Source organism: Balaenoptera borealis, assembly GCF_965194805.1.
Source record: "Balaenoptera borealis genome assembly, chromosome: 1".
NCBI classification, from domain to species: Eukaryota; Metazoa; Chordata; class Mammalia; order Artiodactyla; family Balaenopteridae; genus Balaenoptera; species Balaenoptera borealis.
Genome location: NC_138860.1, coordinates 98671402 through 98689581, shown reverse-complemented (window position 1 = coordinate 98689581; position 18180 = coordinate 98671402). Strand labels below are relative to the sequence as shown.

Here is an 18180-nt window from a genome sequence, read left to right as displayed (position 1 = left end):
TCCCCGCCACCACCCTCCGGGTTCTTCCTCTCCCCAAGCCACCTTTCTACTCCCCGCGGCACCACGCCCACACCACACCTCCACGCCACCCTCAGTTTTCACTTTCTGACTCGCCTCACCTCCCGCGGAAGGTGTTTTCCTCCCACAACCTAGTCCCGGGAACCCGCTCCGAGGGGGCGGGGCTCCTTTCGAATCTCTCAGGCCCCACCCACTCCTACCACACGCGCTCAATGATTGGTGAAGGCCAGCATCCCCCGCCCTTGTGGGGCGGGGCGGTGGAGGGGTAGCCCGCCGGAAGTCCGCAGGTGGGGGCCGAGGGGAAAGCCGTTCCAAGAAAGGCTCCGTTTGGAGGGCTGAGGCGAGGAGGCCGCAAGCGCGCTTGCTTGCCCGGGAGACCTTGTTCGGTGTCCCTCCCGGAGCTGGGCCTGCGAGGGGCGGGACCTCGCGGCGGCGCGCGAGGGAACGGGCCAATGAGTGAGAGCTTCGCGCCCTGCCGCCCCCTCTTCTCCGCCCCCTCCTTCTCGTGCGGGGCAGAGCTGAGCTTTGACGCCCCTTGCGGCCGTCGGCCCTAGAACTAACGCTCTGCCTGAGGAAATTCGTTTTCTTGGGCTCACTCGGCTCACTCCATTCGGAAGCGCAGTGTTAGCCTGATCCCTCAGGTTTATTCACGGAAGCAACTAAACATTTATATTTTAGGTATATTGAAGTTCTCCAAGACGTACATCTTCCATCGGCTTTTTAGGCGAGAACATTCGGAACCTGAGGCATCCAAGGTGTGAAGAAAACAATGGGCTTTTCAGACAAGGAGATTTGGGTTCAGATTCAACCGTGGCTCCTCTGTTGACACGTATATTGAGTATCTTTGACCTCTCTGAGCTTATGTTTGACCCCTCGCTTATCTAAGAGGATCGTGACCGTCACAGTACATGGTTAGGAGGATAATTATGAACATCAAGTTTTATACCGTGTGCCTTCCTCTAAATTGAAAGCTGTGGTGTAAAAAGCTTAAGCCTACTTATTAGGGATTTTCTTTGTTGTTTCCAAGGGTTGCCTGTGAATAGACTGGGCCAGCAGTTAACAGAGCTTCTCAGAAATATTCTAAAATTTTTAAGTTAAAAGTCCCGAAAAGAATGGTTGAAGAGCTTTCCCGTAAACAAAGAGCCTAAGCTTTTAGTCTCCAGAGTTTATGACCATTATTTTGGCGGTTTATAGGCTTTTTGTTTACTTCCTAGTTTTTAGTTGTGAAGTTGAGGTGGTGAGGTTGGCAGGAGTGAGATGTTACAGTAATAAATGCCACAGGGAGCGAAGGAGCCTTGGAATTTAGTGGTGTGATAAGGGAGAGGGTGGGGAGACCCAGGACTTGCAAGCTTATGTGAGGAAGAGCCGAGAGAAGAGGATTGCCTCTTTTTCCGTAGGTTTCCTGGTGACACTGGAATTTTAGTTGCTTTGCAGGTTTCAGATTCTTTGGAGGTAAGAAAACCAGAGCCAGTAGCTTCCCTCTCTTCAGGCAGGTAGTGGAGATCAGAGGGAAAGAAGCTGTTAATTAACTGCATTCCGTCTTCCCCTAGGAGCAGCCTGAGTAGGGAAATTCTTCAGCCACCTTCAGGTAAGTGGAAGAGGCAGTTTTAGCAAGCTGGAAGTTAATTTCTCCTAAGGAAGCTCATCTCCAATTTTCTGTCACCAAATTATGATTTTGAAAGCTGTTGAAGAAAAAAAGCAATGGATCTGCTTTCTCTTCCATCAGAATGACAACAAAGCCAGAAAATACAGATTTCAGGCACAAGAATTCTTCACTCAGCATAAGGCCACTAATCTGGGAAATAATGTGTCCCCCTCAGCTCAACTCCAAAATGGTATGTATGAATAAGAGTTAAAGATTTTGGGTAAGTTAGGAAGAAATGAATTAATGAAGAAATTATACCCCCTCCCAGGCACATGGTAAGCCTTAGTTGAGAAGGTACTTTGAGCATAGTGTTGAGTGCATAAATGAAAAACTTAAGGATTCCGGTGCAGTTCTCCTTGAATGCAGGGAAGCCTCTTGTTCACTGTGTACGTGACTGGCTGGCTCGGGACCCTGGCCCCTGCTCCCTGATGGCCCTCTCCACATTCTCAGCAGGGGTTCCGCAAGTGCATTAGACCCTACAAATGATTTGTGTGACTATTTTCTCAGTTTTCCCAAGGATGCTACATAACTAGTAACATTCTAGATGCATAGGAAGAAGTTAATTTATGACATACAATGAATGCCTTGGGGCACTGGGACTTAATTCTCATAGAACTCCAGTTGAGAAAGGCTGGAATAGATACTTGGCCTCAACTGAAAATAGGCCTTTGGTCTGAACAGAAAAGCTCTTCTTCACACTCAGCCAAACCATATCCACTTCCTCCTCAAAACCTTGCCTTATATTTACTGCCTCCTAGAAATCTTTTCTTTCTTAAACCCATGATTCCAACCCAGACCCAAACAGTGGGGGTCCCTGGGTGAAAGAGATGAGAGGAAATAGGGAAGGCCTGAAGTCAAACAGACGTGATTCAAATCTTAGAACTTCTACTTTCCAGCTACATAACTTGGAGCAATTTATAAGCTTCAACTCACTCATTTGTAAAGTGAAGATTAAAAGAGATAAAACCTGATGTTCAGTGCCTGATGCGTAGAAGGCTGTTTCAGTTCTGTATTATTGTGTAACAAACCACCCAATATTTAGTGGTTTGAAACAACAGCAACTATTCATCTGCTCATGATTTTACAGTTTGGGCAGGGCTGTGCAAGGACAGCCTGTCTCTACGTGAGGAGTAGATTGGGTTTGACTAGGGTTGAGGGGTCCAAGGTAGCCACACATGTCTAGGGCTGTGGTGCTGGCTGTCAGCTGGGATGCTTGGTTGTCCTCCACGTGGCCTCCCATAATTCAGTAATCTATCCTGAGATCCTTTACATGGGAGCTGACTTCCAAAAGCAAAAGCAGAGACTAGCAGACCTCTCAACTGGCATAGCATCACCTCCACTACATTCTTTTGGTCAAAGCAGGGCACATGGTCAGCCAGATTCAAGGGTGCAGAAAAAGACTCCAACTCTTGGTGGAAAGAGCGCCATGACCATTCCAGGATGGGAGGAATTGTTGCTATCTTTTGCAGATTCCATCACAGAATGCCTTCAGTATCTTATTTGTTATAGAAATGAAAACATGTAAGCAAGAGCACATCACTTTTATTCTTTCCCCAGGGCTTAATGAGACTCTGCACTGGTTTCTCCACTATCTCCCAGCCCTCACATCTTAGTGCTCTGTCTTTAATTAGCTATGTGTGTATTTATGTGTCCTGCTGTCTGTGTCTCTGTGATAGATGTGCATCCTGTTTTCCAACTTATACTGGACAGCATAGAGAGGAAGAGAACAGGTCATATTGAGCATCCCTTTGAGCACCTAGTACTGTATAGAGTTGTCATAGACTGTCTAGAGAAAAGGACAGTGTTCGGAACCTCTGTGGAAGAGAATGTAGTTATGGGAAGAGAAAGAGGAGTCTGGGGGTCCGCAGATTCCATACAGTCTGGCTAAAGGATTCCAACTTTCTCAATGGTTTTCGATATAGAAAGGCTCAAACAGATGGACACTTATGCAGCGAGGATCCACACCTTTATTTAGATTAGTCCAAACAGACACTATGCTGGAGCTCCTTACGAACACAGTCTCGCCACAGGCTTCCTGGAGGCACAGAAAAGAGAGGGTATGTTGTGGCCATAACGGCAAACAGCGAGAGCTCATCCAGGCTGCTGAGGTGACCTCCTTTCATGGTCTCTGGGTCCTGTGCTCTGAAATCTGTATTTACCCTGCTTCATTGCTGGCACTGACTGGGAGAGATGGAAAAGGGCACTAAGAGTAACAAGGATAACACCAACACAACATGACATTAACCTTAACCTTAAGGCAGAGAGGGAATTGAGGGATGGCGAGAGAACTGGCTGTGCAAGCCAGCTGGCAGAGAGAGATCTCCTGAGAAGCTTGTACTTTTAATGCATCCCTCAAGGTTTTCATTTGCTAAAGATCAGTGAGAGGCTTAAGTAAATGGCTTCTGGGATGGAATTCATTCTTGGGTTTCATTGGCCAGGAGCTGCAAGTCAGAGGAGATGTTGGGAACCAGTTCTCTTTAATTCTCTCATGAGCTTCTTTTTCACCCCACTCATCAGTGTGTACACAACATTTCTGCTGTGAATGATTTAGAGTCTGAAGGAGTTATCAAATTCTAAATGATGGTTTGAGTTGCCCTTTGCCAGTAACGTGCTGCTTGGGACCACATCCCCACATGTTCAGTTATTGTTGACATATAATGATAACAGTGGTTTTCTTCTCTTGGAAGGGAAGGAATCCAAAATCTTCAAAGTAAAAAGGAAGCAAACTCATCTGTTTTTCACCATGCTTAAGATACTGAGGTAGAAACACTTAATTGATAGGAACATCTTCCTCTCTCTTTTTCTGCCATGTGGTGGTGGTGGTGACCTCAGCCATCCTCCACTCCTGATTGTTTTCCTTGACACCTTTTCTTACAGCACCTGCTCACTCCCTCCCACAAAACCCCCTTACAATTAGGTAGATGCTATCACTCTTCTTCAGAGGACCACTAGGTTTAATTCCTGTCATCAACTTGAGGAGTACAGATAGATAGAGGATGTGACAAAAGTAGACCTCATCTCTGGTAAATTCCCTCCACAGGGATGATAGTATTCACTTACAAGAAAAAAAGTGGTTAAAAGAAAAGTGGTTGCCAGTGAGTGTATGGTTGAAAGGCTCAGGAATACATATCTGTCTCAGACTCAACAACACTAGCCATAAACATGAAATACTCCATTCAGATCCCCTGTCCCTCTTTCCTTACCTTCCTCAGAGTTGCCCATGTCCACTTAGGGTGCCTCAATTAGGAGCTGCAAAATTCAGACATCTCTCCGTGTTAACATCTCAGAAATCTCTGGGAAACCTTTCAGAGCATCTAGAAGGGATATACTTCCAGGTTTGGGGGGAGGCCATGGTGCTAATTAGGAGTCTATGCGGAGGGAAGAATAGGACATGTAATGGCCCATTCATTCCTGAGTCATGCTGCACATGCTTAGAAAGTGCCCACTGTGTACCAGAAACTGGGCTGGACACTGGGGGACAAAGGCGAATAAGATGGTCCCTGCCCTCACAGTGCTCACAGTTTATGGGGAAACAGATCAGTAAATAGATAATTATAAAACAATATTCTAAGTGCAGTGATGGCGATCTGAGCAAGGGGACAGGAATGGATAAATGAATGAATACTTTAAAAGCGGTAGAGAGGATGTGCAATATTCCCTTTTAACCAACTAGAGACGAAAGTCCTCTGGTTTGTTTAAAAGCCCAATAAAAAGCTACAGCTTTCCTGGATTGAGTCAGATTGTATAGTTTAATGAAAAATGATCTGGGTGAGGTCCAGCAGACTTGGCCTCTTTTCCACCATAGTGCCAACTCCTCAATTAACCAGCACTGGAAATCGCAGGTAAACTGATCAGTCACCTCCCTGCACTTCAGGTTTCTCCTTTGCAAAGTGGAAATAGTGATTCTTCCTATATTACAGAATTATGATGGAGAGAAATGAGGAGTGGATGATAAAAATGGCTCCTCAAATACATCCTGATGATGACAGTGATGAGAAGGCCTGAAGGGGAAGCAACCCGAGCCCTTCTCCATCTAGGCTTGTGTCTCTGCCCTCGACTTTCCCACCTGTGGAGAGAGGAGGTGATTGCACCCTAAGGTACGAGTTCTGCCCTTACCTTTCACATCCACCCGACAGTCCACTGACGCCTCCCCCAGGGGGTTAACGGCCTTGCAGGTGTAGATGCCCCCGTCAAAGGGGCCAGGCTTGTGGATTTCTAGGGAGCAGATTCCCAGGTGAGTGAGGGCTTTGTACTTGGGGTTGCCTTGGATATCCATCTTGTTCTTTAGCCAGATGGTCTTTGGCTGGAAGATAAAGATGAGGGGGGTGAGTCAGGAGCAACCAACAGGACTCCAACCCCCCTGCCAGAGAGACAGCTTTGAATCTCGTGCCCAATTGCCAGCAGGTCATTAAGTGATATCTTCATATATGAGGAACAAACACTAAAAGCAAAACCGGAAACATTATCCACATCAGCCTGTCTTGGACACCAGTGCCCTGAGTGTTCCTACGTAATGTGCTGTGGAAGAGGCAGATGATGGTGACGGGAGCAAATGTTTTGGTTAGAATGTTCTTCAACACAGCTAAGGTTAGAGCAGAAGCAGGAAGCAGCACAGCCACCCACAGACCTCCCTGCTCACCTTGGGGTAGGCATGGACGCAGCAGAAGAGCTGGGTGTCACAGCCAATGACTGTAGTGCAGTCTGCCAGAGGCTGGCTGAACTTCGGGGCTTCTGAGAAATCTCACTGGACAAACCCCTCGGTCTTGTAAACAGTAGCTGAGGGGACCAAGAAGGGCCTTGCTGTAGTGCCTGAGAGCCCCATCCCTCTTCAACTCTTTCTCCTTAACTCTTCCCATCTCCGAGTCTCGGTGCCTTACCTGCTCTCTGGATGTGGGCCAGGTCAGCAGTGACAGAGGCTGTCTGGCTGAGCCCACACTGGTTCTCAGCAAAGACTCGAAGTGCATAGGAGTTGCCGACAATGAGGTTGGAGACTGTGCAGCTGGCGCGGTGATAGCGCTCCAGCGCCGTGAGCCACAGCTGTGGGGCCCTGGAAGATGCCCAGAATGAAACCCCTGTTTTGGCAACTCACTCTGCCCCAGCCTACTGCGTGGAGCTACCAGAGCCCCATTCCAGAACGTGCTGTTCCTCCCTCCCTCCATCCCAGCTAGGCCTCACCCCAGATTTGGTGTCAGCCTTCTGCACCGTGTACCCCAGGAGTGCGTTCCCGTGTCTTGGGGCGGAGTCCACTCCAGGGTAGCGCTGGAGCCCCAGACATCCACCAACTTGATACTCTGAGGAGAGCCTGGCCTCTCTGAAAGGGCCAAGCATGGCAGCGGGCATGGCACGCCTCACACGCCAGGACATCACTCCAGGAGGGGCCCCTCCGCTTCAGCTCGGCCACCCCTCCCTTCACCCACCACTGCGTCCCACAGCCCCGCTTCCCCGGCTCTCTGTGCTGATTCCTCTTCAGGCTGGGGTGGGGGCCCCCGAGGACCACGTCGTCTCCCATTCCCCCAACTGTACCGATCACCAGGGTGTCAATAGTGGCGGTGGCCTCCAGCCCGCCCAGCTGCACACGGAGCTGGTAGTGACCCGAGTCAGCACGCTGGGCCTCTCGGATGAAGAGGATGGAGTCCCGCTCCCCATTCCACATGCTCACATGACTGGCGTCCAAGGTGCAGCCGTCATGCGTGCAGATGGCTTGAGGTTGGGGTTTGCCCTGAGAAATGGGGAGAAGGCTGTGAGCTGCCCCGAGAGGCCTCTTGCCCCTCCCAGCTGCAACAGGGGTCAGATCCACTAGGTCCACGTGGTGACTTGACTCACAGCTGCAAATTCCTTGAGTGAGAGGTTGGTGGACTGTCCCAGCGGACTTCCATCTCTCAACAACAGCCTCAGGATCATGGGAAAGGGGGATGGCTTTGAGTCTCCCCACCTCTGAGGGTCTAGGTCATGGACACTCAGGGCAGCTGGGACTAAAAATAGCTGCCCAAACTCCTGAGAGCCCTCCACACTGAGAGCTCCCAGACCCCTGCTGACTGAAGAGCATGGATTAGCCTCATTATCATCACCTGGGCATGCCCGACCTGACCTGACCCCAACACCCCACAGGAGTGCTGATGGAAGGGCTGTTTGGCCTCACACTTGGTGACATGCCCCTTCCATTCAAGGCTAGGACGACTGTCCCACTGCTAGCAGGACTCTTGTTTTTTGTTTCCAAATCAAAACCCTGGCCTGGCCCCAGTCATGGACTCAATGTGGGGCTGGCATGATCACCTGGAACGGGATTAGTAGATTCAGAGTGTCTCCAACCTTCCGGATGTAGGTCTGCCTCAGGGCCTGATGATCAGGGCCCAGATCTTGGGGTGCTCTGAGTGATGGAAAGAGAGAGAACAGGGGGTGGTGAGCCTTCCTGGGGGGAAGAGGAGAGTTTAGAGGAAGTAGAAGTGGATGCTGCATCTAGCTGTGCTCCATGGCCAGGTGACCCAGGCAACACTCAGCAAATTAAGCCCTCTCTCGGGGAATGGGAAGATAGCTCCCATTGTCTCACTGGGATTTAGGGATAAGCAACCAGCTGTGGGATCCTCTAGAGAGAGTTAAAGTCTCAGCAGAAAGAGCACTGAAGCGCGAGCCTGACACCTACTTCTTTTAATTGGTAACTCTCCACCATTGACTTTTCATCAACTGAGATTTCTTTTTTGTGTGTGCACAGACCAGTCCACTCCGAGTGGTCTGTCTTTCCACTCCTTTTCTACATTTGTCCTCAACAACACTCCTTTTATCAAGGCCACTTTCAATGTCAATCCTGACCCCCAAGTGTCCGCCCCGCTCCCCAGTTTGGTGCCAGACCCGAGGAGAAAGCTTTATATTCTGCAGGCAGAGTCAACACCCTGGCCCCACCAGGACAGCACTGATGTCACTGCAGAGGGAGCTGGCGTCTGGTCCCTTCTCTGCAGAGCTGCCCTGTTCAGGGGCCTGCACAGTGTCTTCCAGTCTGTGGAGGATCACTTTGTACAGTCAGAATCTGGGAAAGATTAGGTCCACTGCTTACTCCCCCTTGATCTTCCAGGCGTGTTCCAGTGAGAAGAGAGATTAGATTATGTTTATTGGCTTCCAGGATGAAGACAGGAGATGCTCAGGAAAGTGCTGAGTGTAAGTTTGGGGAATGACCAGGTGTAACTTCCTCTCAGGATGCTTCCGGCAGCCTTGGCTGAGGAAGTGCAAACAACCCACCTGGGTTCCTTTGGGGTCCTGGCTGAAGTCTACTCCATTTTCCAGGCTTCTGGTGCTACTGCCTCCTCCTTTCTCAGGCAGAGACAGTCCCCCGCTGCTGTAGTCTTACAGGGAGTGTGACAGTCTCAGTTCCCACCAACTCCCCAGCCTCCCCGCTCCTTCATTCCTAGCAGTTGGAAGAACTCCACCCCAGCACACAACTGTGGCAAACAGCTCGATAGCAGATTCCGAACTTTTTGATAACACACATTTCCCTGTAAATACATCCCTGAACATTCACCCCAATGTATGTATGTTTACTTACAAATTGAACTGTTTAAAATGTACATTACATAATGCAGAATTTGAATGGTGAAATTGAAAATAAAATAAACGAAGGGTCTACGAAGCTCTTCCTACACCTCAGTTTGTAGATCGTTGTTTAGAGACCAGGAACTTCCGTAGTCCGCCCCGATTAGCATCTCGAGATTACTTGGGCTTTGTGGATGAATATAGACAGAAATATTCAGTGCACGCTGTCCATTTTATTTACCTAGTTTCCTTTTTCACCGTGTGGCTTGCGTTTTAACCTGGGTTGTGCTGTCTTAGGCTGCGCCTCACCCCTCTACCCTGACAGAAGTGGGAACTGCGTGGTATGGGGCCTCCAGTGCTCTGAGCGCTGTCCTGCCTGTACGGCCCAGGGCCTGAGGCCTCAGCAAGGACTCAGCTCAGAGCCCAGGCAGCTGAATGACCCTGCTCGGCTGCCCTCTGTTCGACTTTGGCAGTTTGGGTGGAGGCGGGGCATGAAGAACAGAAGAAGTGTTGTGTGATGTGTTCCTCTCCTGTGGCTATCTTGGCAAGTGACCAAGGAGTTAAGAACAGGCGGATATGACTTCAGGGTTTTCTGCAAAAAGAGGGCGGCAATTGAAAAGGAGGGTCAAAACCTCATCTTGTTGGGCTTGGTTCCCCACTGCTGAGTGGGGACCTAACCCTTCACGCTTGCCGGGGAGAGGGCTGGGGAGAAGCCGGCTCTGCTGTCCCTTGCCCTGCCTACAGAACCTCTGAGTTAGGAAGGACCTTGGTGAGCACCCAGAGCAAGGAGAAGACTGGAAGGAAAGGGCTGGGAGAGAGAAACAGCTTTGCTGTTGACCTCACGGCCGGTTGTGAAGTCATGCTGGCACGAGGACTCCCGTCTCCCCATCTAGGAACGTGTGTCTGAAGGACCGGTTCTCTGAGCATGACAGCATATCTGTCCACTTACCTGCCCTTCAGTGTCCACCTTCACACATCCACAGTCAAGCGAGGTGTTAATTGTACTGACCTTGGAGAAACATGGCTTTCCCTGACGCCCAAGGTCTTTCTTCTCATATGCCAGGAGGGATGTGAACCAAAGGCTACAGCCCTAAAGCAGAACCTCGGTTTTCTAAGACCAGGTCTGAGACAGCCGCAGTTTGTCTATGAGGTTTTCTCCCTTCATAGAGTCTTAGGTAAAAGACATTTTGAAAAGTCCTCTGAGATCCCTTGGCTTCTGAGCTGTGTTGCTCTCAGCACTGAATTTCTCTCACAGAATACTGTCTTAAAAAGGAGTGGAGAAGGAAACTACTTAAAGTCTAGAGATCTCGATTTCTCTTGATTAGAAAATCCTTCCTAATTCTACCGAATTTCATCCTGCTGAGGTTTATGCCCATTTCCTTATTCTCTGCTCATGGGAAATAATTGTTCCCATCCTCTCATAACTTGGTTTCACATGGCTAAAGACTTTCTGCCAGCGATTCCCTAAGGACTGTGTAGTTCAGATTGATGGTATTAATTATGGCCCAGAGAATGAAGGAACAAGATAGACACATTGAGAGTGGAGGAGTGTGTGTGTGTGTGTGAGTATGCAAGACTGCAAGTACATGTGCGTGTGTGCACACACATGCACAGGCCTGTGTGAGTGAACGGTTAGCAAAAGAGGGCAAATGCACAAGGCAAGCTATGGCTCCCAAAAAACCCCAGAGATTTCCAGGGATCCACAAAGTACCAGCATTTCTTACAGAAACATTAGCAGATGCATAGGGCGTGGCCTTGACCTTATTAGAAACTTGTCTGGAGGAGTGTGGTGGGAAAGAAATGTGGTGACTTCAAAAAAAACCCCAAAAAACCTTGTGAAGGACAAGAGTGTCACCTCCTTGAAGGCCATGAAACTAAGATCAGAAAAAATAAAAGAACATAGAAATAGGCAACACTTCTCTGAGGAAAAGACTCCATCACCCTCTCCCCTTGTGGCAGTCTCCCCCTCATGCTGATGACGGTAGCCCTGGCTCAGTGTCACTTTCTCCAACACTTCTCCAATCATGATTCCTGATCATCTCAACACCCAGACTTCCAGTTCCCGCAGGGCCGCTCCCAGCCTTACCTGCCACTCCTCCAATGAGTCCGTCCTCCCCTGCTTCAGCCCATGGTTCCTTTGGTCATTGTCTAGACCAATAACTATAGCCACTCTAGAATCTGAATTTCAAGCGTCCCACTCTCTCAGCACCACCTCCATGACAGGGATGGCTAATTGCTCACAACAATTTGTGCATGTTATCTCTTCCATCGTATAGGGATCTCTGAGAAGGAGCTGCCCCACTTGCTGTATGACAATGAGACTAGTTCTTGCCAGTGAAATGTGAGTGGAAGTGATGAGAATCACTTCTGAGTCGAGGCTTTTAACGAATGAGTTCTCTATTTCCCGTCTACTAGCTGCATGCAGATGATCACGGGGCCCTAAGGCATGGCAGAGCCACAAGATGGAAGAGGCCCGGGTCCCTGAATTAGTGCTGGAGAACTACCTGCTGAGTAGGAACACTTGCTTTTAGTTGTTTTGCTAGTAAGGAATAAACATCTATTGTATTTGAGCCTTAAATTCTGAGGCCTGTTTTATCAACTCGCATAACCTAATGAACAGTCTCTATCCCTTCAGCTCCCTCCCTCTAAAGCTCTGCCAGCAGTGATCCTTCAGCCCACTGAGACCTCTTACCCATTATCTTCCCACCCCTTCACTCTCCATCACCCCTCCATGTTATCACTTTCTTTCCCACCCAAATTAGATTCCATGGTCATTGTTAGACTCACTCCCTTGCATACCCACTCAAAGCCCTAATCCTTTTCCACTTCCTAGCAATACCCAGCCCCAGTTAAATACACCCCCTCAGTGTCTGCATCCACACAGCCAAACATGACTGGGGAAAAATATTACAAAACTATGCTGACTTTAAATTGATGGCCATTGCCTCCAAACGGACCCTGGCAGATCTGCCAGACTTCCCTAATTCACTCAATCTGTTCTCCTGGTGACTGTCATACATCCTCTTCTAAAACTTCCATACCTTCTCCTGAATCCTCATTCTCAGTTGACAATCTTGCTAGTGTCTGAAGCCTGCCTATAGCCTATTCTTTTTTTTTCTTTTTTTTTTTTTTAAAGGATGCTTTCTTGATCTGCAGATATAGCCTATTCTTAACTCAGCAGCCAGAAAAGTCTTAAAACCTACACCTGATCATGCCAGATCTCACCTAAAACCCTGCGCTGGCTGCCCATCTGTCTCAGGGTTGAACCAGTGTTCACAATGGTCCTGCTACCTCTTTGACACCAAACCTGCTCTTCTCTCCCTCACTCTGCTACAGCCACGGTGGCCCCAATCCATAACGCACACTCCTGCCTCAGGGCCTTTGCACTTACTGTTCTCTCTGTGGAAAACCTTCACTCTCAATATCTGCATGCATTGTTCTCTGGTCTCCTTTAAGTTGCTGCTCAAATCACCTTATTAACAAGACTTTCACTGAATATCCTGTTTGAAACAGCAAGTACACTTCCCACCCCAGCACTTTATACCCTCCTCTTTCTCTGCTTTATTTTTCAGCATAGCAGTTATCACTTTCTGATATTTTATATATTTCATTTGCTTATTTATTATCTATCTCCTTACTAGAATGTAATCTCCACAAGGGAAGTTATTTTTGCCTATTTTGTGCATTTTTGTAACAGCGCCTGGCACATAATAGACGCAAAGTAAGTATTTATAGAAGGAAGAAAGAGGATAGGAAGGGACAGTGGGAGGGTGGGAGGGAGGAAGGAAGAATGGTCACTTCAAGGCTAGGGATTCAGCTTCCCAAGCCTGGAAGACACAGAACAGTCCAGATTGAAAGAGGACACAGGGTCAGTTGGAAGCAATCGAGCTGAGATCAGCAGACGGGCCCTCCTACTGGGTCTCAGGGTCCCGTCTTCTCCGTGTCAGGGTGCAGTCTGTCCCATGGCTCTCACTCTTTCGAAAGCTCTCCTCTGGCCCCTGCCCAGCGTTGCCTCCAGGACACAGTGCCTTTGTGTAGTGTTGAGAGTGACAGAGGATGGTTTCCCAGTGCCAAACACCTACTTCTGCTTATTTAGCCATGGAGCAGTCTTTCCTGACTAAAAGCTCAGTGTCGGCCAGTTGCAGTTCATTTTAGTGTCACAAATATTTTGAGGCCTGCTCTATTTCATGTGCACTCACATGCTAGCCGCTGTGCCCTTCTATGTCCCATAGAGCTCCCCATAAGGAACAGGAGGCATTAAGAGGAAGGAAAAGTGCTTGGTGCTCACAGGGAACTTGGGGGCCATCTAGTCCAGCACCATAGTACCCCACCTGAAGACCTCTGGTTAGGCTTCAGTGATTCTATGAACTCCCTGAACTTTGCTGAGTATTTTTCTTGGAGCAAGAATCCACAGCTTTCATCAGATTTTCCTAGGGATCCATATCCACCAAAGGGTTAAGAACTCTGATTTAGTTCAACCTCTCAATTTACAGATGAGAAAATAGAAGCCCAGAGGGGTGTATTGACTTGCCTTGGGTCACAGGGCAGAGCTAGGGTTTGAACTCATGTCTTCTTTTCCCAACCGGATAACAGATGCAAACACTTTGCACCATGTCACAAGGAGTCCTTGCTGCTAGTGACCTCTGGGATGCTGGTGGGTTGAGTCGCTGGGTGCTGGTGGCCCTGAGGCCACACACAAGATCAGGGCCCTTCAGGCCGCACTTGGGGGCTGTGGCCAGGGGCTGTCAGGAGGCAGGAGTGTGGGAGGGATGAGCGCCCTCCCCCAAGGTTTTGTAGAGACCAGTGGTCAGAGAGTCACCAGTCCTGGCTCTCAGTCTCCTTCTGCCTGTGACTTATTCCCTGGGCCTTTTGGGGAAGAAACTGTTTTTCTGCCTCAAGACCATTCCAGCCTAGTATGTTCCCAATAACTTCTGCTCTCTTTACCTCTTTTTCAGTGGGGCAAACTCGGTCGGCTCTCTGCCCCTGACATTCAAATAGCTTCTGAAGACCCAGCATCTTCAATCAGGATGATAAGAGGCAGCAAACTTTCCCTCCACAGCCCTATTTGCAGGGAGAACTCAGTCTTTATCCCTGACTTGGAAATAATTTATTATCTATTCACGTCTTTGTTTGGCCTCTTCCAAGGCACTTTGGATTATCTTAACAATCCTTTCGACTACCTTACCAGGTAGATACTATTACTCACCATTTTACAGAGAGGAAATTGAAACTGAGCAGTCCATTGACTTGGCCAAGGTCACGGAGCTGCTGGAGGTGGCCCTGGGAATTGAGTCTAGATGCTGTCTTCTTTTCCTACCTCTCCTTACCCAGGGATTCCATGGTGTCTCGTTTGTGGTCTTTGCATCCTCTGCACTCAAGACTCCAAGGGGCCAGAAGTGGGGACTTTGCGCAGGGAACTGTCTTAAATGTTTCGTGCAGCCCCTGTAGTTGCTTCCGCCGATTACCTCGCAGGAGAGGGGAAGAGCCAGGCTCCCGTCTTCCACTTCCGTCGGCTGAGCCAGGTGCAGTGGGAGCCACCCAGGGTAAATGTCACAGAGCTGGTAGCTACAAAGGCCTCAGCCAGGGGCAGTTTGGGAGGTGGGCAGCAGGGCTGCTGGCAGGGAACTCTGGGGCTGGAAGGGGCACCCACCACCTCCTAGCTCGAAAATGCCTTTATGCTGAGAGGCTCACAGAGACCACAGAGAGGGAGCCAAATTCTTCTTCCGGATGGTCTCTGCTTCCGTGGAGCTCAGGCTCAAAGAGGCTAGGGTTTCCCATGGGAGCCAGTGGAGATGTTGGGGTAGGTGGAGGACCCACGGCTCTACTGAGGGTGAGGCGGAGCGTCACATACTGTTCACCACTTAGCCTCCCGGTGGCTCTAAGCTTTTTGTTTCTTTCTTCTCCAAATCCAGATGGACACCATCTCACCCCTCATTCCCTTCCTGACTGGCGTTGGTATATCAGGTCCCTATGACAGACATATTTTAAAGGTAAAAATACAAACCTATCATTATTAGTCACTGTAAATTGCCACAAACATCATTCACTGACTTTTCAGGTAAAAAGCAAAAACCCAGCAGAGACATTTGAGCAGCAAGCGAGAATCCACCAAGGAAGGGGGTGGGGGCTCCAATGGATGCTCCCCCATCCTAAGTGCCAATCCCATGAAACCATTCAGATCTGCAAAACCTACGGAGGTGCAGTCAGGGCGGTAGCGCATCCTCCCAACTCCCACCGCTCACTCCCCATCCCCATGGATCACCTTCTGTGGGGGGCAGGAGCTGGGGAATGGGGCTGACGGCCCCCTGCCGAGGTGAAGCCTGGGCTCCGTCAGCATCTCGGCTAGGCTGGCTTCTTTCACCTTCGGTGTGGATCCCGAGGCCACCTCCAGAGCTGTGGCTGCCTCCATGCTGGGCCACCCCAAGGCTGGGCTCCAGAGGAAGATTTTCACTGTTGGTGGTGAGGGAGGGGCTGAGCACCTGCTCTCCAGCCCGGCCTCCCCAGCGTCCCAGCCACAGGGTTATGCAACAGGGCTGGCCTGTTCCCACCCAGCTACTCCCAGAGGGCTGAAGCAGGGGCTAGGGGAAGAGCGGGGAGCAGATCGCAGCCCAGAATAGCTGCAGGAGGAGGACCCGGTAGTCCTGTTATCTTGGGAGAGAGATGACACCTCTCTCACAGCACCAGGGAGGGAGGGGAGCGCTTGAGCTTCAAACAGCCCCTCCCTACCCAGACCATCCAAATGGGGCCTCTGGCTTCTGGCAGGAAGATTGGGTGACATCTTGGCTCCTGACCTCCAGCTCATCCGAGGGTGTCCGGGTCCAAAGGAAGGGGCCCCAGGATTAGCTGATTCACAGGCACACCTTTAGGTAGTCTCTCCCTCTCTGCTCCCACATTCGCTGAGTTGTAAAGTCTCGTCAGCTCGGCCTTTATGGGGGCGGCCCCATCCTCTCCACTCCCCCCGTGGCAGTGCAGGGTAGAGTCTGCACCCTGGAGCCAGACCCCCCGGCTCACTTTGGCTCCATCACCAATTGGCTGTGTGACTTGTAACCACACATCACAGTCTCTCTCAGGTCTGTTTCCTCATCTGTGAAGTGGAGATAACAGCCATAGGGTTGCTGTGAGGATTCAAAGGGGTAATCTGGGTAAAGTGCTTAGCAGAGTGTAGCCGACTAAGTGCTCGATAAGTGTAAGCTATTTTTAGGTTGGGCCAGCACTTGTCCCTTTCAAAGCTCCCTTGCCTATGAGATAAAGTACAAATTAAGTGAGAGGCAGCAGTGATGGAGGGGAGAGCCAGGAGCATAAGGTTAGAGGACTTGAGTGTGACTCTGGGCTCTACTACTGATTCATTTGCTAGGTGACCCTGGGAAAATGACTTACTCTGAACCTCAGGTCCCTGGTCCATGGAACGAGGGATGATGATGCCACAATTGTGTTGAAAATAAAATGGTAAAAGTATATGAAAGTGGCCAGAGCACAGTAGGTGTTACATACTAAAGGTCCTATGTGATTTCTAGGCTCACCAGACCATCATTTATATGTTCCATGCACTCCATCCAATCAATCTGGTTTCCTATCATACTCTACTTTCTCATCTCCAGAAGCTGGCATCCCCTCTGTGAAAATATATATATATATATATATATATATATATAATTTTTTTTTTAAGTAGACTTAAAGAGCAGTTTTAGGTTCACAGCAAAGTTGAGTGGAAAGCAGAGTTCCCACATTCCCCCCTTCCCCTCCTCTCCTTTATTTTTTATGGAAACAAATGAGTATGGTTGAATGAATGAGCTCCTTACTCATTTTTCCCCTTTAGCCCTCAAATTGGGGGCAGTCATTAGGATTCTGGGAGCCTGTTACTATCTTGGGGTGTGGGACAGAAGCCCAGAACTCATCTTTGTAACCTGTATAGGGACTGAGGGCTAGGACAACCTGTAGACACAGTTGGTGCCCAGGAAGCTGTTTATCAGGAGCTAGGATGACTGAAGAGGGTGACCGTGGAGCTTGACCTTGGGCTGGTGGTGAGAGGCTGCACTGTGTCATGTCAGGATTTGTGTAAAGGCCTCTTGGACCTATTTCTCTTGTCTGACCCAGCCAAGGGCCTTACAAGTCCAGACAGTACACCAGGGGACTCCCAACACCCCCTCTTACACCCCACTTAATCCATGCTTTGATGAGGAGGTTGGCCCAGGCTTTTGGTCTTAGCTCCTTGTTGCAACTGAAGAATCAAATAAAAAAGGCAGACTCCTAGGGTCTTATCCATTGGAAAAGCTAATTTAATAGGTCTAGGTGGGATATGCATTTTAAAAAAACCACCTACTGATTCTGTTGCAGGAAGTCTTAGAACACTACGTTAGATAGAATTCCCGAAAATAAACCACCTTGGATAACCTCCTGGGGGAGGACTCTTCCAGCAGACATGGGCTCCTCAAGGGCAAGGTCTCTGCCTGGTCATCTTTAGACCATGACGCCAGAGTAAGCATTAAATGGAAATACCCGCCAGGACGGAAGGCTGAGCAGTCGTCAGGCTTGGCTAAAGGCTCAGTGGGGGTGGGCAGGAACCTCCCCTAAAAGAAATATTTTGGAGGAGAGGAAAGTTGCAACTCTTTGAAGGTCCTTAAATGAAATGGGTCAGGAAGGATTACGAGTAAGAGCAGCAGGAGAAACGTTAAGAGGGGCAGATGGAAAGGTGCGGAAGGTAAACTCCTTGGTGTTATCAACCTGCTAGAGGAACATGGAATTCAAGAGAGTAATGACATGTTGCTGTGTGCAGAAGGAAGAGTGTAGCGGTTGAAACTGAGAAGCTGTACGGGGTGGCTCAGCTAGACTTTCCCGGAGTAAGAACAAGAAAGCTGCTTTTACAAACACCCATGGGAGGTAGATCTTTGTGAGCATAAAGCAGAAAAAGGTGAGTAGTTTTTCCCATAAATTATCTAATACCTTACATGCTATAAATGAATAGTCCTGGCTCTTTAACTGACTTATTCTCTGGTTGC

The 18180-nt window shown here is 49.2% G+C and overlaps 1 protein-coding gene and 1 long non-coding RNA gene across 2 annotated transcripts; one reads left to right on the top strand and one right to left on the bottom strand.

The window, feature by feature from the left end:
* Positions 1 to 372: 372 nt before the first annotated feature.
* Positions 373 to 5712, top strand: LOC309626382. The gene is made up of 3 exons (XR_014243150.1): positions 373 to 474; positions 697 to 1853; positions 5584 to 5712. It is a non-coding gene; the product is annotated as an uncharacterized lncRNA (long non-coding RNA).
* Positions 5697 to 15742, bottom strand: MYBPHL (myosin binding protein H like; the record flags this gene model as incomplete). Its single annotated transcript, XM_082386920.1, is given in 12 exon segments — positions 5697 to 5966; positions 6303 to 6404; positions 6408 to 6439; positions 6541 to 6708; positions 6711 to 6735; positions 6839 to 6891; positions 6894 to 6974; positions 7187 to 7382; positions 7937 to 8013; positions 8016 to 8030; positions 15447 to 15522; positions 15525 to 15742. Coding segments are annotated over 12 exon segments (1164 nt in total). The 5' UTR covers positions 15594 to 15742.
* Between the last annotated feature and the right edge of the window lie 2438 nt (positions 15743 to 18180).